Here is a 16,583-nt window from a genome sequence, read left to right on the forward strand (position 1 = left end):
AACAGTGCAGTGGAGGTCTTCCTTGGGTCACGGTGTCCCAGGCTGTTTTATCATAGGCAGTCAGATTCTATCATCTTGTCCCTAAATATGCCACATTTCATCTTAAAATCAGTTACTTGTTTCTTCCTATTATCTCCACACATTTTCTGACGTTTAGCAAAGTTGGCAGCGTTACTGTGATAGCTTTCCATGTATTTGTTCTTATTGCTTCACAAATCATCCTGGTGGCTTTTCACTGTCGGTGTTACGCTTTGCATTTGTATATACCGAACATGATTACCTGAAGCTTTACAAGATGTCTCAGCTGAATTATTCTCCCTGTCCTATCCCAATACAGTGGCTTCATGATTGTTCTATTGATCTGTGGTCAGTGTCATTTTTGCCTCTTCTGTTCTTTGCATCTGGTATTGATTGGCTGCAAATGTCATCCAATTTGCAGCTTTGTAGTTTGTCCTTTGTACAGTTATCAGACATTTTCCCACTCCATGTGCGGTCACTGGTGAAAATATTCATTAGCTTCACTTGTAACCTCCTTTCTGTACAGTAGTTAGCATTAACTGTTTCTCATTAACCAGTCCGTATCCTGCCTTACAGTTATTAACATTACCATCTAATGGGTAATTCTGCACAATAAGCTGTGCTCAGAAACGTGCCGAGTACCTCAAAGATCAGCTATTTTTGTTGTAATTGACATTATTCAAGTGAAATGGCAGTGAGTGCTGTCACCGCAGCTGAATGTTTTTGCTGCCTCACGAAGGTCATACAGTCTGACTGCAACACCCATAAAGGATGGACCTTTATGGATGGAATTTGAAGATTTTTCAAAGGAGGTTTTACTTTTACATTAAGTCATGAAAGAACTGTGATTTATTTTCATACTTATTTGCAACTTTGTGATTGCATGCATTCCTATGGGTATAGCATGATAACAGCATCACAGTGCTAGTGTCTGTGAAGCTGTATGGTGCTGCCCTGTAGAGCTAAGGCAGCTCGTGCCTCACCAGTGCATGGCAGAGGGGCAGGATCACCTCCCTCAACCTGCTGGCAGATCTTCAAGTGTATTCTTGTGTGCACACACATTGGATTGTGCATTCAAAGCTGATTAATTTAAATCTCATGACATCTGACTATAGAAGCTGTTGAACATGCTGGACTGCCTTGAAGTTGAGTGAATTCCAAGTTTAAAATGTGGTAGATTTAGACCCTTTCTTTTGGTGTCAGATTGTCACCTGGCATCTAAAAGTGTGCAAGTGCTGTCTGACTGATAATAAAGAACATCTACTGTGGGCTAAGGATAGCACCCACTGTATCCTCATGTTCATTAATTGCAGGGAAGATACAGAATGATGCTCATGAATTAGACATGGCCCAAAGTACAGTACAGTGCTATGCAGAGCCACACCATGCAAGGTACATGGTGGTACAAGATGACTGAATTGCCTTGTAAAATAGAACCGAGTTCTCTGAAGTTATTTTAGAGTATTTTCAAAACGTTTGTCAACTTGTTTTTATCTTCCTGTTCTTGAGCAGTTTGGCCTTGCCCTGGGAACAGCTTGTAAACTCAGATGAGTTGTATGCTGCATTAGTTGTCATAGTTTGTTTTCTTTGTTTACACAGGAAAAAAATAAAGACGTTTTACTGTATACTAATACAAATTTGGCATTGGATGGCATGGTACTAATAATATTAGTTAAAAACTTGTATCTTTGCTTCATGTGGTTTTGTATAACACATCAAAGGCAAGTTACCTGTCGTACCCATGTTGAATGAGGGCTGCAGTGGGAAGTCTCTGTGGTCAGCGTGCCCTGCTCTGTGTCTCCTTCTCAGGAGAACGGCCTTGCCCAGCAACAGAGGATTCCCAGGCCTTGATCACATCTTGTTTGGAATCCTTTCAGGAGGAAGGAGGGAAAGCAGGAAGCAGTCTGCCTGTGTCGCTGCCAGCTGGCTCAGCCCACGGCCTGGGCTGCTCTGTTAATAGGCCAAAATAGTTTCAGAGACACTCTTCACTTTCACTGGAAATCAATGCAGATTGTTTCAAGAAGTGGTAATTCTGCTGAAAATGGAATAATAATGAACATAGCTAAGATACTGTTTTGATCACTCTTGGTGATGATGTCTGGTTTTCCTAGCCTAAGAAATATTTGAGCAAAAGCCAGGTTTAGATGCGCATTCATTTAATAGTGGTTTTCCCATTAGCTGTATGTAACTTCTCTGGTAGTTACAGAGAAACCTATCTGATATTTCATATTTCCTGCTGCACGGATGGAAACCAGTGACCTGGTACAGGGAAATGCTGTACTCCTGAATCTTATCTTAACGTAACCCAGTGCCCACAGTGTGCACACAGTTACAGTGCTGTGGTTTTATTTATTTACTATTTCCCTCCTGCAAAATACTGTACTGCATGCTTTGATGTTCCAGCTTTGACTGGGGCTGTTCCAATACGAAGTGGAGCTGTAGCTGAAGAGCAGATAAACTTCTTTCTGTTATTTCTGAAACTTCTGCTCTAGTTCTTCTTTTAAGGATTTACACCAGTCAAGAGCACATCTGGGGATTACCCTAATTGGTTGCAGTTGTCTAAATTCTAATGAGTAATATGTGATGTGTAATGCTTGAGCAGATAGTGCCATGCAAATGGAAGTGATGAAAAAAGTTTATTGAAGTGATAGCGATCTTTACATAATGTGTCAGCAAGATGGAATGAAGGGAAACTCTTTGTTTAACTGGAGAGTCGAGGAGTCTCAGCTCTCACTAATAAAAATAATCAACACAGAGACTTAGATTTGATTACAGAAGTTGTGTTTAGTGAGGTAAACTTTAAAGGAGATTTCCCTATTCTAGTCATGTTTTGATGATCTAGTAATGTAGAAATGACTGCTGGTTTATTCAGTGGTGTGAAAAATAGTGGAACATTTTCTATTTCTAGACTACTTTCTAATTGATATATTAAAAAAAAAAAATAAATGGCATTTATATTTAGAAGTGAATTTGAGAGGAAATAACTGAATGGAAAACCTTCATGGACAGTCTGCAGTGCTGACATGAAATTGACCTGAAAGTTGTATGATGTTTAAGCTGTTACAAGGTCACAAGTGGGAGTTTGGTTAATACATTAAGGAGTGAAGGCATCTTAGGGCTTTCCCTGGAAACTCTTTGTTAATTGGAATAAAATATGAAGCACTGTTTAATAAAAATAAATGAATTAAAAAAGAAATTGTCTGCTACAGTTCTCAGCTAACGACAAATCATGCCAGATACAAAGACAAAGGTATTGCAGAGTATTATTGTCCAGAGTGTTAGTCTAGAATATCAGTAGAATGGTATGGTCTAGAATACAAGTTTACATTTTTGTCCATAGTTATCTGCAAAGATTGCTACATCGACTAGTAGTCTGTTACTAGCAGACAGCTACTACGGCACGTTGTACATGTCTACTGATTGCCCTCTCTTGTTAAACTATTTATATTGTATATACGTGTGTGTGTGTGTGTGGAGTTTTTCCATGTGTATTTTTAATAAGCAAAATGGAAGTCTCATTCTGAGTCCCTCTCCAGCAGTTCACTGACTGCTTTATGTTCTGAAATGCCAACTGATTTGCTCTGGAGATAAAAATGTAGTGTTGGATCTTTCCATTCGGACAGCTCACCTACTAAAATAGTAATATTGGAACAGTTGAATATGTCTGTGTGTATCAGGATAGAGCGGAATTTCAATCAGAGCAGCAGGAGGGAAAAGTGAAAGGAGATAATGATTAACTTGGGAAGTTGAAGGAAGCATGTATGGAAAAGAAAGTTGACAGTGCAACATAATATTGTTCAAAAATTCCTTTGCCTCATGGTGGAAATATGCAAGTTTTGTTTTTCAGTATTTCCCCTTATTTTTTTCACACAGTCTGTATTTTCCTTGAATAAAAGTATATTAAATATTTCTGTGGTGTTCTGTCTTAATTAAAGTAAATAGGGCAGAGTAGGATTTAACATGATTATGTAGTGAAGTAATGAGTTTACGATCCAGCTGTGCTTTGCAGATTAGCTGATACCTACTGCCCTTAGTTAACTTAATTGTATTTATAACATTTAGCTCTGAGCTCTTAATAAATTACTTGGTCAGGCTAGGATCACTTCAAACACTCAAAGTCTCTATATTGTTGATCTCAAATAAATGACCTTCATTAATGTAACACTTACATAATCAATTGTACTCCTTATCGATAATGCAAGCAGTAGTTGTAATTGCATTCTCTAGCTGCTGTTCTTAAGGTGTATTTGACTTCAGAGGGATTAATGTATTCTTCCATTACAGCAAAGTAGCTGAGAATGTAGCTGTAGGCTTTTTATTTTTTTCTGTAAGAAAATATGCTATTTTGTAACTGTTATATCTACAGGTTTTGGGACCTGCCCCAAAATGGTGTTCTTTCTTGGACAACTTGACTGAAGAGCTGGAAGAGAACCCAGAGAGCACAGTTTATGATGACTACAAATTTGTAACCAAAAAAGACCTTGAAAATCTAGGTAAAGCATTTGAATCTCCTTGTTAATTGACATCTTTGCTCAAGTGGTCAGGCACTGGAATAGCCTGCCCAGGGAGGTGGTGGAGTCGCCATCCCTGGCAGTGGTCAAGAAGCGTCTGGATAGGGAGCTAGGAGATCTGGTTTAGAGGTTTTCTGTAGGTATGGTAAAGAGAGGATGGTTGGACTAGATGATCTTATAGGTCTTTTCCAACCTTGTGATTCTATGATTTATAAGTTTGATAGTTCAGAAATGTCTTATCAGTGAGAAATGTTGGAGAACCATTCTGAATTCATTGGCAGTAGTTTCTTCCGGTCATCTTGGTTATTAATATAGCAGACTGATGACTTTTTGTTCCTTGGTTTGTTATAAAGGATTTCCTTTTTCTCGCTTTTGAATTTCTAAGATACGCGGAAGGAGAATTTGAGAACTCCTGAAGTATTTCAGTTCTTATTCTTAGGTTAGGGCCGAGGGTGATAGTTTTATGATCTGTTATGGTACTGTATTTCTTTCACCAGGTTGATTCTTCAAAGATAGTGACCTAAGACAAAACTCTCTAAATCAAAACATCTCTATACTACAGTAAAAAAAAGAAAGTGACCGTCAGACATGTATAGACTGTCACTAAAAAGTCTTAATTTTTCTTTGTGAAGTGCCTATGGTTTGCAGTGCTTGTAGGCATCTTTCAAAAGTGTAACATGTAAGAAAAATGTAATTTTGTTGCTCTGAAGTAGCTTAGATTTCTTGCTGGTCTGATTTTTTTGTTGTTGTTGTTTAACTTAGTCTTGATGTACTGGGTGTGACTGTCAGAGACTGATGTGTCATGTCAGCAGTGCTTGTTTGTCTTGAATCGAGTAAGTGAAGTGGCCAGTTAAGAATAGGAGTTCTTTATCTGTGAAAACTCTTTGAAATCCTCTGCAATTTTTTCCCAGGCCTTGCTCATCTCATTGGATCATCACTCCTCAGAGCGTATATGCATGGCTTTTTCATGGACATAAGGCTTTACCATAAGGTAAAAGAGGAGGGTGCTTGTAAACTTTGACTGTTAACATTCAAATGTGCTTCCCCCCGCAAAGAGAGGACTGTATCCTGTATTAATGATGTTCTTTTTATTTCTGCTTAATCAAAGGCAAAAATGATGGCCAACCCCTTTGCTTATGAAGAATACAGAAGAGAGAAAATAAGACAGAAGATAGAAGAAACGCGTGCACAGAGAGTTCAACTGAAGGTAAAGGCATATGCTTCTGAAAAAATTATTCATATAGAGTGATATATACCTTAATTACTTAGGACTTGATTCTGTTTATCATCAGAGACAAAAAGTAAACTTAGCTTTAATTTATCAAACTTTTTGAATGGAGCCATAAAATTCTTATGCATATGAAGCCCACAGATAACCTGGTGATAAAACTCGTTGTTTCTGCTTGTCTTTAACCTAAGCGTCTTACGCCATTAAAATGTGATACTTGGAAAGGAGATGTATAGACACAATACTGTTTTTTATATCTGTATTCTATTAATACCAACATTCCACCTATGTTCTTTAGAAACTTCCCAAGGTCAATAAAGAGCTCGCCCTTAAACTGATCGAAGAAGAAGGAGAGGAACAACAGGCTACTAGAAAAAGGAAACAAAAGGTGAGCTTCTGTTTTAGATACTTCTCTAACGTGGAATGCAGAAATGGTAATGCAGTAATTACGGTTACTGACTTGTTGTTTTCTGGCCCAAAAGATTCAAAACTCTATTCTTTCTTCTCTCATAAATAACCTACTCTACTCGGTAAGATGGGCTTCTGTAGCTAGGGAACTAAAAAGGCCCTTCAGTAACATCGTCTGTTATCTATATTGCAAATGTTATATGTTGAAATACCTGCTGGTGAAGATGATAACGAGCTTTGTAGGGGTTCAGAAGCTAGTTAAATGAAGAATCAATACCAAAGTTTTTCAATAAAAAAAATATATTTCAATTTTTATTTCAATTAATTTCTTTTTTTCAGTTGTTAGTATTTTGGTGGTAACCATGACAAGATAGATGCCATGGGTAGAAATGAGGAGCAGGAGGCTGCCTGAAGTTGTATTTCAATATAATTGCCTTTCTTTACAAGATGTAGTTGACTGTATACGGAGTAGCTAAGATAGCTGATTCTTATGCAACAGCAAATCTTACTGATGCTGAAGTAATCCATTTTTATCTTAGAATTAGTATAAAGGAAAAAAATAATTGATGTTTACTTTCTAATGGGAGCAGATGGCACAGCAGAAGTTTGTCTTATCAGCCTCTTTATATTAGCGGAGTCCAGGCTCTTTATATAGGCAGCATTTTATAGGTGCTTGTTCTCACAGGTGTGCTGCATTCACAGAAGGCAGGTACTAGGTTCAGTGGCCTCAAATGAAACCTTGTGTGATCAGTTGATGCAGTAGGAAGTATGAACTACTGAAAAAGTACATGGTAGTAAAACCTTAGATTCTAGCTTTCTAAGCCTGTGTTGAAATGAGTTCCTTATGTGGGGGGTGATTTACCCAGGAACACATTGCATCTTTACATAGATAAAAAAAAAGAGTTCATGAAGATGCATGTTCTGATCATTTGTGACTTTGGGACTGATTGAATTTTTAGCTTCCAAATGAAACGGCAGGTCACACTTTTGCAACAGCTTCCACATTTGAAATCTACGCTTGTTTTCTCTATCTTTTTTCTCCCACTTAATTCTTAATTCAACTCATTTATACTGGATTCATATTTGTTTTCTTCATGAATGAAACTGCCTTTTCCTTTCCGTATGTGAGGGCAGTGAAGAAACTGTCATAAGATGTACAGAAACACTTTTATTTATTTACAGTAAAGCGGCAGTACCGTTGCATAACAAAGTGTTTACCCTGACAATTTGTTTTATGTGTTGTAGAATCATTCTCATCTAGGCAGAGTATTTGCCTCGGAGGTATTGCTGATTAGTCAATAGATGCCAGCGTGTCTCTAGACTATCTGGCTGGATGTATGAGAAACATTAATTCAGAAATACTAGTAATTGTGTGTCTGTAGTGTGCATAAAAGCTTTCTTGCTTACAGGAAGCTTAGAATGATACTTATTTGATGTTTGTGGAAGTAATAAAGTATATGACAATATAACAATACATTTTAATTTATGTGACTTAGGAGAATAAAATGACTGACACTGTTTTTGAACTTCATTTAATTGAAAAGGTGTTACCAATTCCTGTTTTGGAATTTTATGACTAACTGATGCTTTATTTCTTTTCCAGAATCTGCCCAGCCTTCTCAAAGATGATCGTTTTAAGGTCATGTTTGAGAATCCTGATTTCCAGGTAGATGAGCAGAGTGAAGAATTTAGGCTACTTAACCCACTTGTTTCTAAGATAAGTGAGAAAAGAAAAAAGAAACTAAAGCTCTTACAGGAACTGGAAGAGAGAGAACAGGTAAAATATTTTCTTTTTGGACTGGGAATAAACAGTGTTTTACTGTTTCACATTTTCAGATTTTTCATCCTGAAAGAAGGAAGCAATGCAAGTCTGTGTTACCAGCCGCATTACTTAGATCTAATTTATAAGATTACCCTCGTTTTCAGATATATGCCTACCTCAATAGTAGGGTTTGAAAGACATTCAATATGTAGGTGGAGATAATTTTATTATTTTTCATTGCTTCATTTGCTGATAGTACTTTCATTTAAATTGTGTGTCTCTTCAACCGTATCTGTGTAAAATCTGTCACTTAGTCTAATTGCAGGAATGGTTTGAAAACAAAACTACTTGATGATTTCTTGTTTTGTGCTATTTTTGTCTTCAGGAAGAGGAGGAAGAACCAGAAGGAAAACCAAGTGATGCAGAAAGTTCTGAGAGTTCAGATGATGAAAAAGGTTGGGTTGAAGAGGTCAGGAAACAGCGCAAGCTTCTACGCCAAGAGGAAAAAGTAAAGCGACAGGAAAGGTTCAAGGAGGATCAGCAAACATTACTAAAACCTCAGTTTTTCGAGATTAAAGAAGGAGAGGAATTCAGAAGTTTCAAAGACTCTGCCAAAAAACAAAAGTTAATGAAGTAAGACAAATGTTCCTATTTTAATAGCGGAGGGTGGAAGATTCTCAAATATTTCTCTATGAAAAAAGCCAGTGGCATTTTCATTAGTTAGCATGATAGCCTTGGAAGCACTTACTAATGAAGCCACATCTGGTGATTCAGGGATATGACTTAGAGGGACACAGTCGTTGAAAGCTTTGTTTTGTTCTTAAACAAATACAACACTTCAAGTATGCAAGAGAGACAATGCGAATGAGATGAGTAAGAGGTTAACATTCTGAGCCAGATTTGAGGATCCATTACTCATTGTTGGCAAACTGCTGCTCACACAAATAATAGCAGTCATGTCTCTGAGACTGTTTGAATTTGACTGCTGGTGTCAGTATGAAATTGAGTCTGAATGAAGTATGAAATACTGCATATAGATTCCTCTGAAAGGCTGCAGAACACTGCATGATTAGCCTGGAGTAGGTTCCAGATGGTAAAAGAAAACATTGTACTGTATAAAGGGCACACTTATCTTTTAGATTCTCAAGGACTTGGCTTTGGGGTTCCCAATAATGCCTGTAAATCTCATTGATATATTTTTTTTCCAGAGGTGAGTTTAGGCCTTTGGAAGACAAGGTTTAGTAGGCTTTTATTATTTAGGGAGCAGACACTAATATTAAAACACTGAGGGACAATAGTTTCAGAGTTCTTGCAGTGCATTGGATGCAGGGCAAAATTTTGACTACTGTTGGAAACAAGCTGTTGGGTTAGATGGATCTTGTTACAGCCATTAATTTTTCTTTTTTACTTAGAATGAAATAATACATTCCAAGAAAAAAAAGAATAATATAAGGATGTTTTTTAATGTCATTAATAACTGCTAGTGCAGCCTATTTGTGTTATGATAGCTGTTTTCTAGACAGATGTAAAGAAACGTGATAAAAATACAGCCTTTCCCTTAAACGTACACGCTTTTAACTACGAATTGTCACATAAAAAGTGTGACATAAAAGGAGCCTGAAACAAATGGTCGAAGGGATCAAGTGGCCTCTTTGTCACTGAAATATTTCCTTTTTACGGCAGGATGGCTGCGGCCTGCTTGCCTACTGCTGTTTTGCACCAATTTAGTTACTGACCTGTAAGTGAAACTTTCAGGGTGTCTCAATTTGAAATACTAAGAGTTAATTTTATTCAAAGTATGGGACATTTGAATGTGAAAAAACGTACTGAAATTTAGGCAAGTAAGCCAAGACTGCTTTAGAGAAGAGAAACCTTTAGAAATAAAATGGTTTCAAAAAGCGTGACACAGAATGAGGTGAAATCTTTCATCTGTAGTTTAGGGGAAGAAAAATTATTGGTTTAGCTAGGAAAAAATGAAATCAAACACCACAGCCTTGTCCAAGGGATGGAGGGATATCAGTAATGTTATAAACCATGGAAAGACTTAGAAAAGACTTCTTGAGGGATGAGAGAATCTGCCTTACAGCTCACTGTTAGTTCCATGCAAAGTATTTTTCAAGGGGTGACGTGTAATTAGGGTTGCTCAGGTTACATGCACTCACTGTGATTCACAGATGGGATGTAGTTGACTTCTTTCCTTTTATTTTTGCCTAAGCAAAAAGTGATCCCATTTGTGCTCATCCAGGCATCGTTCTGACAGCGTAAGCTCAATATTCCTCAAAGTCAGGGAGCAAACTTTAAAATTACAGCTGGCGTCCATTTGTTATTACTGATGTGATTGCAGAATCGTGATGGTTTAATCTGTGTTGTGACCTAACTTGTTTTGTTAAGCATTTTCACACAACAGAATTTTAAGAAAAACACTTAAATATGTTTTCTGCTGGCCTTCTTCAGTGATAAGTAGTCAGCATAAACATAATTAATTCAGCTAGTGTGCTGGAAATTGGAAGGACTGCAGTGGCATGTACAATCTGGTGAGGCTGGCATGTTTGTCTTTGATTTGATTTATTCAAGCTATGGAATGATGGTCTGTGACCAATATATTTAAGTGCCTTAATACCTTCACTACGCACTTAATGGCGAGGTGTTCTTTTTTCTCTAATCGTATAATGTTCTACCTGAGGAAACAGTTTATGGCTTACGTAAAACTGGGTGTTTCTTTTGACATGCTCCTGACTCAGCACGGCTCCAAGCCCAACTTCTGAAGTTGTGGTGCATACTATAAATTTCTTAGCAGACCTGCAGTCTATGCAGTGCTCTGTGCAGGAAAGCTGGCAAGCTTATTTGCGATCATAACAAATAACCTCATCTCAAATCTGTCTGCGTTTCTCTTCCCCCTTTTGTGTTCTTATGCTTACAAATGAAAACCTGCTGAACGTATTAGTAAAGATGCAAAACTTTTCTTTGTTTAGTTAACACATAATTTCCTTGCACAGCAACTTAAAAGGAATACGTAAAAGGAGAGAGGGTTTTTTTGTTATCAGGGTCCGCAGAGCGCTTTTGATTTTCCTGATATCCCTTCAAAATGTTTGTCGTTGGAGTTGGAGCACACAAAAATGAAAACCTGAAGTAATCCTACTCAGTCAAGTGTAGATCAATGCACGAACAAGAAAGTCAACAGAAGCCAACAAATACAGCTGGCTTTCCTAAGCGCTGCTTGAGTACAACAGCAGGAAGAGTCCTGAGAGACTCTTCTCTGCTCTTTCGTAAAGGGGAAAAGAAGCGCCTGGTCAGTTCTCATTTCTTTGTTTCTTTCTCTGTTTAACCGTAGGGCAGGAGAGGGTGCTTTTGATAACACTGTGAATGTGTCAATTGAATCTGTTTGTTGAGGATGATTTTAAAACGATCCAGGCAGTGCTGAGCTGCGCGTATCAGCGTGTGTGATTCACTGCCGCTTGGGATCCATGCATTTTCCGATAAATACGGCCATATCTGTGCTTATTCAGTAAAATGGCAAAGTTAAAGCCTTTTCCTCCTTTCAGTTTTTCTCCTGACCGAAGCAGAGTCTGGGCAGTCATGCTAAATAATTGCTGGGTAGGAGCCATATTTCTCCAACTCACTTTCAAAGGGGAGAAAAATGGAACTTTGCTTGGATGTAGAAATCCCACCACAATGTTGGTGACTGATCTTCTGCCATAGTTAGCTCTAAGGCTTAGCTTGTCTTCCTGATTCACACAGACGGAACAAGTTTTTACATGTAGGCAATGAAAAATATACTACAGAAAAAGACATACAATCAAAGTACCTCGTCATGAGAAATAAAGTAATTCTCGACAGTAATTTTTCACTGTTAATCTGAGGAGTCTTTGTTACATAAATGGCTCATTAACCAAAATTCTGCAGACTTCAGAGGCTCCGTGTGTAGAGCACGCTGTGCGAGTCTTTCATCCATAGAAATTCCATTGACTTCGGTGGCTGCTCCTCATGTGTATTTTTATGATGATTTATTTTCCACCTTCCACTTCAAGGGAAAAAACATGCTGAAGAGTTATACAAAAATATTTCTTAATAGAAATACTGGAGGTCAGTTCCTGAGTGCAGATAGCCCATAGCCACTAACTGATGAGCACCGTGCAGAGGAGGTGTGAGGCACTCTGCTGTGAGGTCAGGTTCTCCCTTCAATTCTCAGACCCACTTGCCCGTGGTGTTCTCTTAGTTGTAAAACTATTCCAGTTATTCCGCTGTGGGACACAGTGTCTGAATAATCACTTCTAGTTGGACTCTGTAGCTGCTGATGGTGAAGTGATGTTTCTTTCTGTGATTAATTCGAACATATAGTCAAGATTATTTCCTTCCTTCAGAAGTGTTTCTTAAGTTAGGAATTCTAAGATGCCAGCTAAACTGGATCTATCTCGCCTTAAGTACTTCTGTGTGTGCACATACTTTTATCCGTTACTGCAGCTGAATATACCTGACTTCTTCTAAAACGTCTTGGAAAAGTATGGCAGTACTGGGGTGTGGTTTCTTTCTCAGCTGGAGGCCCGATGCTTTTCTAGAAGAAAAGACAATGAGCTTTTCAGTAGAAACATTTTTTAAGTTTATGTAAGCGGTATCTGGAGGGAGCAATTGGAACTCGCGTTTCTTCTCTGTTTACTGACGATTTAATTTCTAGACATGTGGCATTGAAGGGCTTCAGGGAAACTAAGATTCGTTTTGACTGCATTATTGGAAGGTGTCGTGGTAAGATGGCAAGCATAGAGACTAATGTTAATTGTTCTCTGCAGGAAAACTCTTGGAGATCGTTTGAAGCTTGAAGAAAAACTTGGCACACTGAATGTATCTGATACGACAGTGGGCAGCAAACAGGCTACGTTCAAATTAAAGAAGGTAAGCTATACATACATGCACATATATATACTTAAGAGATGCAGAAGTATCTTTAGGTTTAGCATGAAGGGACAGGAACTTGAAAATGGTCAAACACATGTTCCTCTTCATTTCTTCATGTGCTGCCAACGCTTCTGCTTCTTGCCAAAAGAATGAAAGCCTCCGGTAGTGCTCTTTGTTGTTTATACCCTTATAACCCAGGCAGCACTCATAAAACCCTACGTTCCAGTGGAAAATACTGGCTTCCGTATTTTAGTAGTTTATTTGCAGACATATATCATCAAAAGCTTGTGACCTTACCTGACATCAGTGACTAGTCAGATCTTGGTTTGCGGCTCCTGGCACGATTGGGATGCTGTAGGTGACAGGCTTTCTCCTGGCTGATAATATTGCTGGGTCACAGCATGATTAAAATCCACTTTTGTCACTGAACTTGTGTGATGCAGATCACAAGAATGAGCTCTGGTCTTGTGCTTGCCAGATTCCATTTGAAGCGTGTGGTTGAATGCTGCTCATCTACCTTTCCTAAAGGGTTTTTAGTTCCCATCTTCAGGAATTTTGTATGTCATAGACAGCTGATTATTTAACAGCGTAGTTATAGTGGAATGTGTGTGCATCTGCTACTGCTGCTACTTAGGCTTGGGGGTCTTTTTTTTGCTAGAACTAACGATCCATGAGGAAAGCTGAAGATTGGTATTCCATGTTAACTGATATTTCAGCTGATAAAATGTACTTCAGTTAAAAATGTTTTTTTCTCAAGTAAGCTTTTCTTCTTTCCAAATAGATATTTCTTCTTAACAGTTGTCAAATATTCTTCTCATCAGTAAAACTGTCACCAAAAAAGAGATCTGATCGCTTTGTCTGTGCCTGAATAAACTTTTAAAAAGCCATACTTACTGAAATATTTCTACATTACTTCCTTCACTTGTTCATTTACTCTTTCATCTGCTTTCGATCCTTGTATTTCTGGAATTTAAAGTCTGTTGATGGCTAAATAAGCCACAGATTCCACTGCAGGAAAACCATTCAGGGCATTTTACCAGCTGCTGTAACTGGTACGTCAGTGCCTTGCAGCTTTGTAAACAGGCTTTCCAGGCCTTCTAAAGCGCAGTATTTTCATAGCTGCTTTAAATTAGAAAGTGCTGAGTCACGTCGCTTCTTGCAGTTGTTGGTAAACAAAAAACTTCGTGAGGATTTGGATTCGGTCAGACGTGCTGTAGCTTTGAGTTTTTTAATTCAGGGCTGATAATGTGTATCACCTGCTAAATGATGTGGCTTTAGTGAAATACAGAAGTTGTGCTTGTTTGCATTTGGAAGATTTTAAGCGTCTAATTAAGAGAAAAATAATTTGTCTACATTAAGTGTTTGGGGATAGATGGAGAGAGCTAGGAAGAAGTCCTTGCAGTGTGCTTTGATGCTCCTTGTTAGACCATAGAATTCTATGATTTGGTGATAAAGAGAAGCCAAAAGAGAATTCCTTATTACTCTGATCATCAGCTTCTGGTTTATGATGCCCTGACCTTAACTTGCAGGAGTACTCAGGAGTAAGTAGAAAGGTTTAGCAGGGAAGAGAGTTGTGTTTCCATGAGACTGATGTCATTTGGCCTTGTAAGTCAGTGGGATTGAGGCTGAGCTTGGTTGTTGTGCTGTAGTCGAGCCCACAGATGTTCAGCAGCCACCGATAAATTCAGCAGTGAAATTTTGCCACTGATATTTTGCAGTTTAGTTTTCAGGGGATTTTAGTGTGGTTCCTACAGTGTGAAGTTCTGCCCTGTTTTGTTTTTTCAGTTTCAGTGTGCTCTGTCTCTACAAATTGATATTAACGACAGGCATTCTAAACTGCTCGAGTGTTTACAGTACTATGGACACGGAATTTTTGTTTTCTAATGGGAGATTCAGGGAGAGATGGGCTGATGTTTGAGTGCAGTTAATAAGGGAATTATTGATGCCATGGGGATGCAGCTATTTGAGTTACCGTAACTCTAGCACTGTGAATGCAGTTAACCTGTGCTGCTGTTGAAATCAGTCTGATTGCTGGAGAGTTTTATAACGTGGACACTTGCCTGAGCATGGATAGTTCAAGTCTGCTAGTTCCAGTTCCTGCTTAATTTCAAGACAAGCACTCAGGATTCCCAATAAAATAGAACTTTATGGTCGTAAGAGCATTTTCCTCTGTTTATCATGCAAGTTAACTCCTTTTGGTGTATTTTCGATGAAGAGGAAAAACATTCACAGGTGCAGATATTTTTGCTTATTGCCATGTTGAAAGTGTTTCTAGAATTGTCCCCAGCATAGCAAATGCTTTCATGAAATTCTAAGACCACGTGTTAGAAAACCTGTTTGTTTCAGTAATATTAGGTAAATTAGGATAAGATAATGTGGGACCAATTGTGGGAACGTTTCCAGATTTCCCTTGGGGGTTTCTGACTTGTTCTGTAAGTATTTGAACAGTGACGTGGTTCATAATTTTACAAGAACTTGAGGGTTTGTTTTCTTTTCATCTTTTAACATTCTAGTCCGAGCACCAGAAGAAACAGCAGGAAGCTGAGAAACAGCATCGTCAGGAGAGGAAAGCTCTCAGGCGCCCTGCTAGTCACCTCAAGAGTAAACGTGGAAGAGGACAACAGTTTCATTGATTTATGTTATCTTTTTAAGAAACTTTTTATTTTTCATTTGAAAAAAGAGCTTTGTAGTACCGGTGTATTTGTATTTTGTTTCACTGATGAACAGAAACCAGAACTTGCTAAACTCTGGCTTAGTTATTGAAAAGTTTATGAAAGTGTAAGTATTGTCCAAGGGACGTGGTGTGTATGGTATGTTATGAACTCCAGAGAGAACTGTATTTGAGGAGAAATCACCAACAAGTGGTTATTGTGTAACCCTGTATGTTTTCTATACAATAATTTATGTATACAATGAGGCTGACTGTCTTTAATTTAAGAGAAATGTGATTTTGCTTTCTGAAGTCTTTATTTATGACTTTTTGGATACAAAATCGGGGGGAAATTATTTTGTCTAAAAACTTTGCTTTACAAGAGCACAACAGTTTTTTATGCTGCTTCTTGTATGACATAACAACTGTGTTTTACAGAAATTGGCTTTGTCTTTTGTGTTCGGGGTTGTCTGTATGTCCAAGAGAAGGTAAAAACAATAGCCATGAGAACAAACGAGAATGGCAAATTTGGATTTCCTTGAGTCATTCTATAAGGAAAATTCTCTTTCCACACTCATGTACAAAGGAGAAATTGAGAAGGATAATTGAGTTAAATTTTGTGGCCATTGCATTTAATCAGAAATGATTTGGTAAGCAAGCCATGATTCAAGGTAGTTCAAATCGTGTATACTTACATGCAAAGAGTATTAAGGCCACACAAGTAACCTCCAATCCTCCAAAGTTAGTTTAGGTAACCAAGTTAAGAAACTAGGACATATGTTAAGAATATATTTTGTATGTCTTATTTTTGATTACCAACAGAATGCTTGTTGCTAAGCAGGGCAGAGCATTTCTTCTTGATGTTTTATTATTATTATTATTATTATTATTTTATTTTATTTTTTGTAGATAGTATTTGAGTTTACTTGAGTCCAAATGTTCATGGATGGCACAGTTGGTTCAACAAACAGGACCTGAGGAAATGGCTGCAAGTTGTACCAGAGGTGGTTTAGACTAGGCATAAGAAGGAACTTTTTCTCTCAGAGAGTGGTCAGGCACTGGAATGGCTGCCCAGGGAGGTGGTGGAGTTGCCATCCCTGGCAGTGTTCAAGAGGC

The 16,583-nt window shown here is 38.1% G+C and overlaps 1 protein-coding gene across 1 annotated transcript in view; it reads left to right on the forward strand.

Moving 5' to 3' along the window:
* The window catches only part of NOL10 (nucleolar protein 10), a 43,658-nt gene extending 27,667 nt beyond the window's left edge, over nt 1–15,991 (forward strand). The window contains exons 14-21 of the mRNA XM_072331738.1: nt 4,385–4,511; nt 5,441–5,520; nt 5,638–5,736; nt 6,056–6,145; nt 7,769–7,942; nt 8,313–8,560; nt 12,712–12,814; nt 15,331–15,991. Of these exons, the coding sequence (XP_072187839.1) occupies nt 4,385–4,511; nt 5,441–5,520; nt 5,638–5,736; nt 6,056–6,145; nt 7,769–7,942; nt 8,313–8,560; nt 12,712–12,814; nt 15,331–15,450 (1,041 nt within the window). The 3' untranslated portion in view covers nt 15,451–15,991. The remainder of the gene's footprint in view (nt 1–4,384; nt 4,512–5,440; nt 5,521–5,637; nt 5,737–6,055; nt 6,146–7,768; nt 7,943–8,312; nt 8,561–12,711; nt 12,815–15,330) is intronic.
* The last annotated feature ends 592 nt before the right edge of the window (nt 15,992–16,583 follow it).

Source organism: Excalfactoria chinensis, chromosome 3 (assembly GCF_039878825.1).
Source record: "Excalfactoria chinensis isolate bCotChi1 chromosome 3, bCotChi1.hap2, whole genome shotgun sequence".
Lineage (NCBI taxonomy): Eukaryota > Metazoa > Chordata > Aves > Galliformes > Phasianidae > Excalfactoria > Excalfactoria chinensis.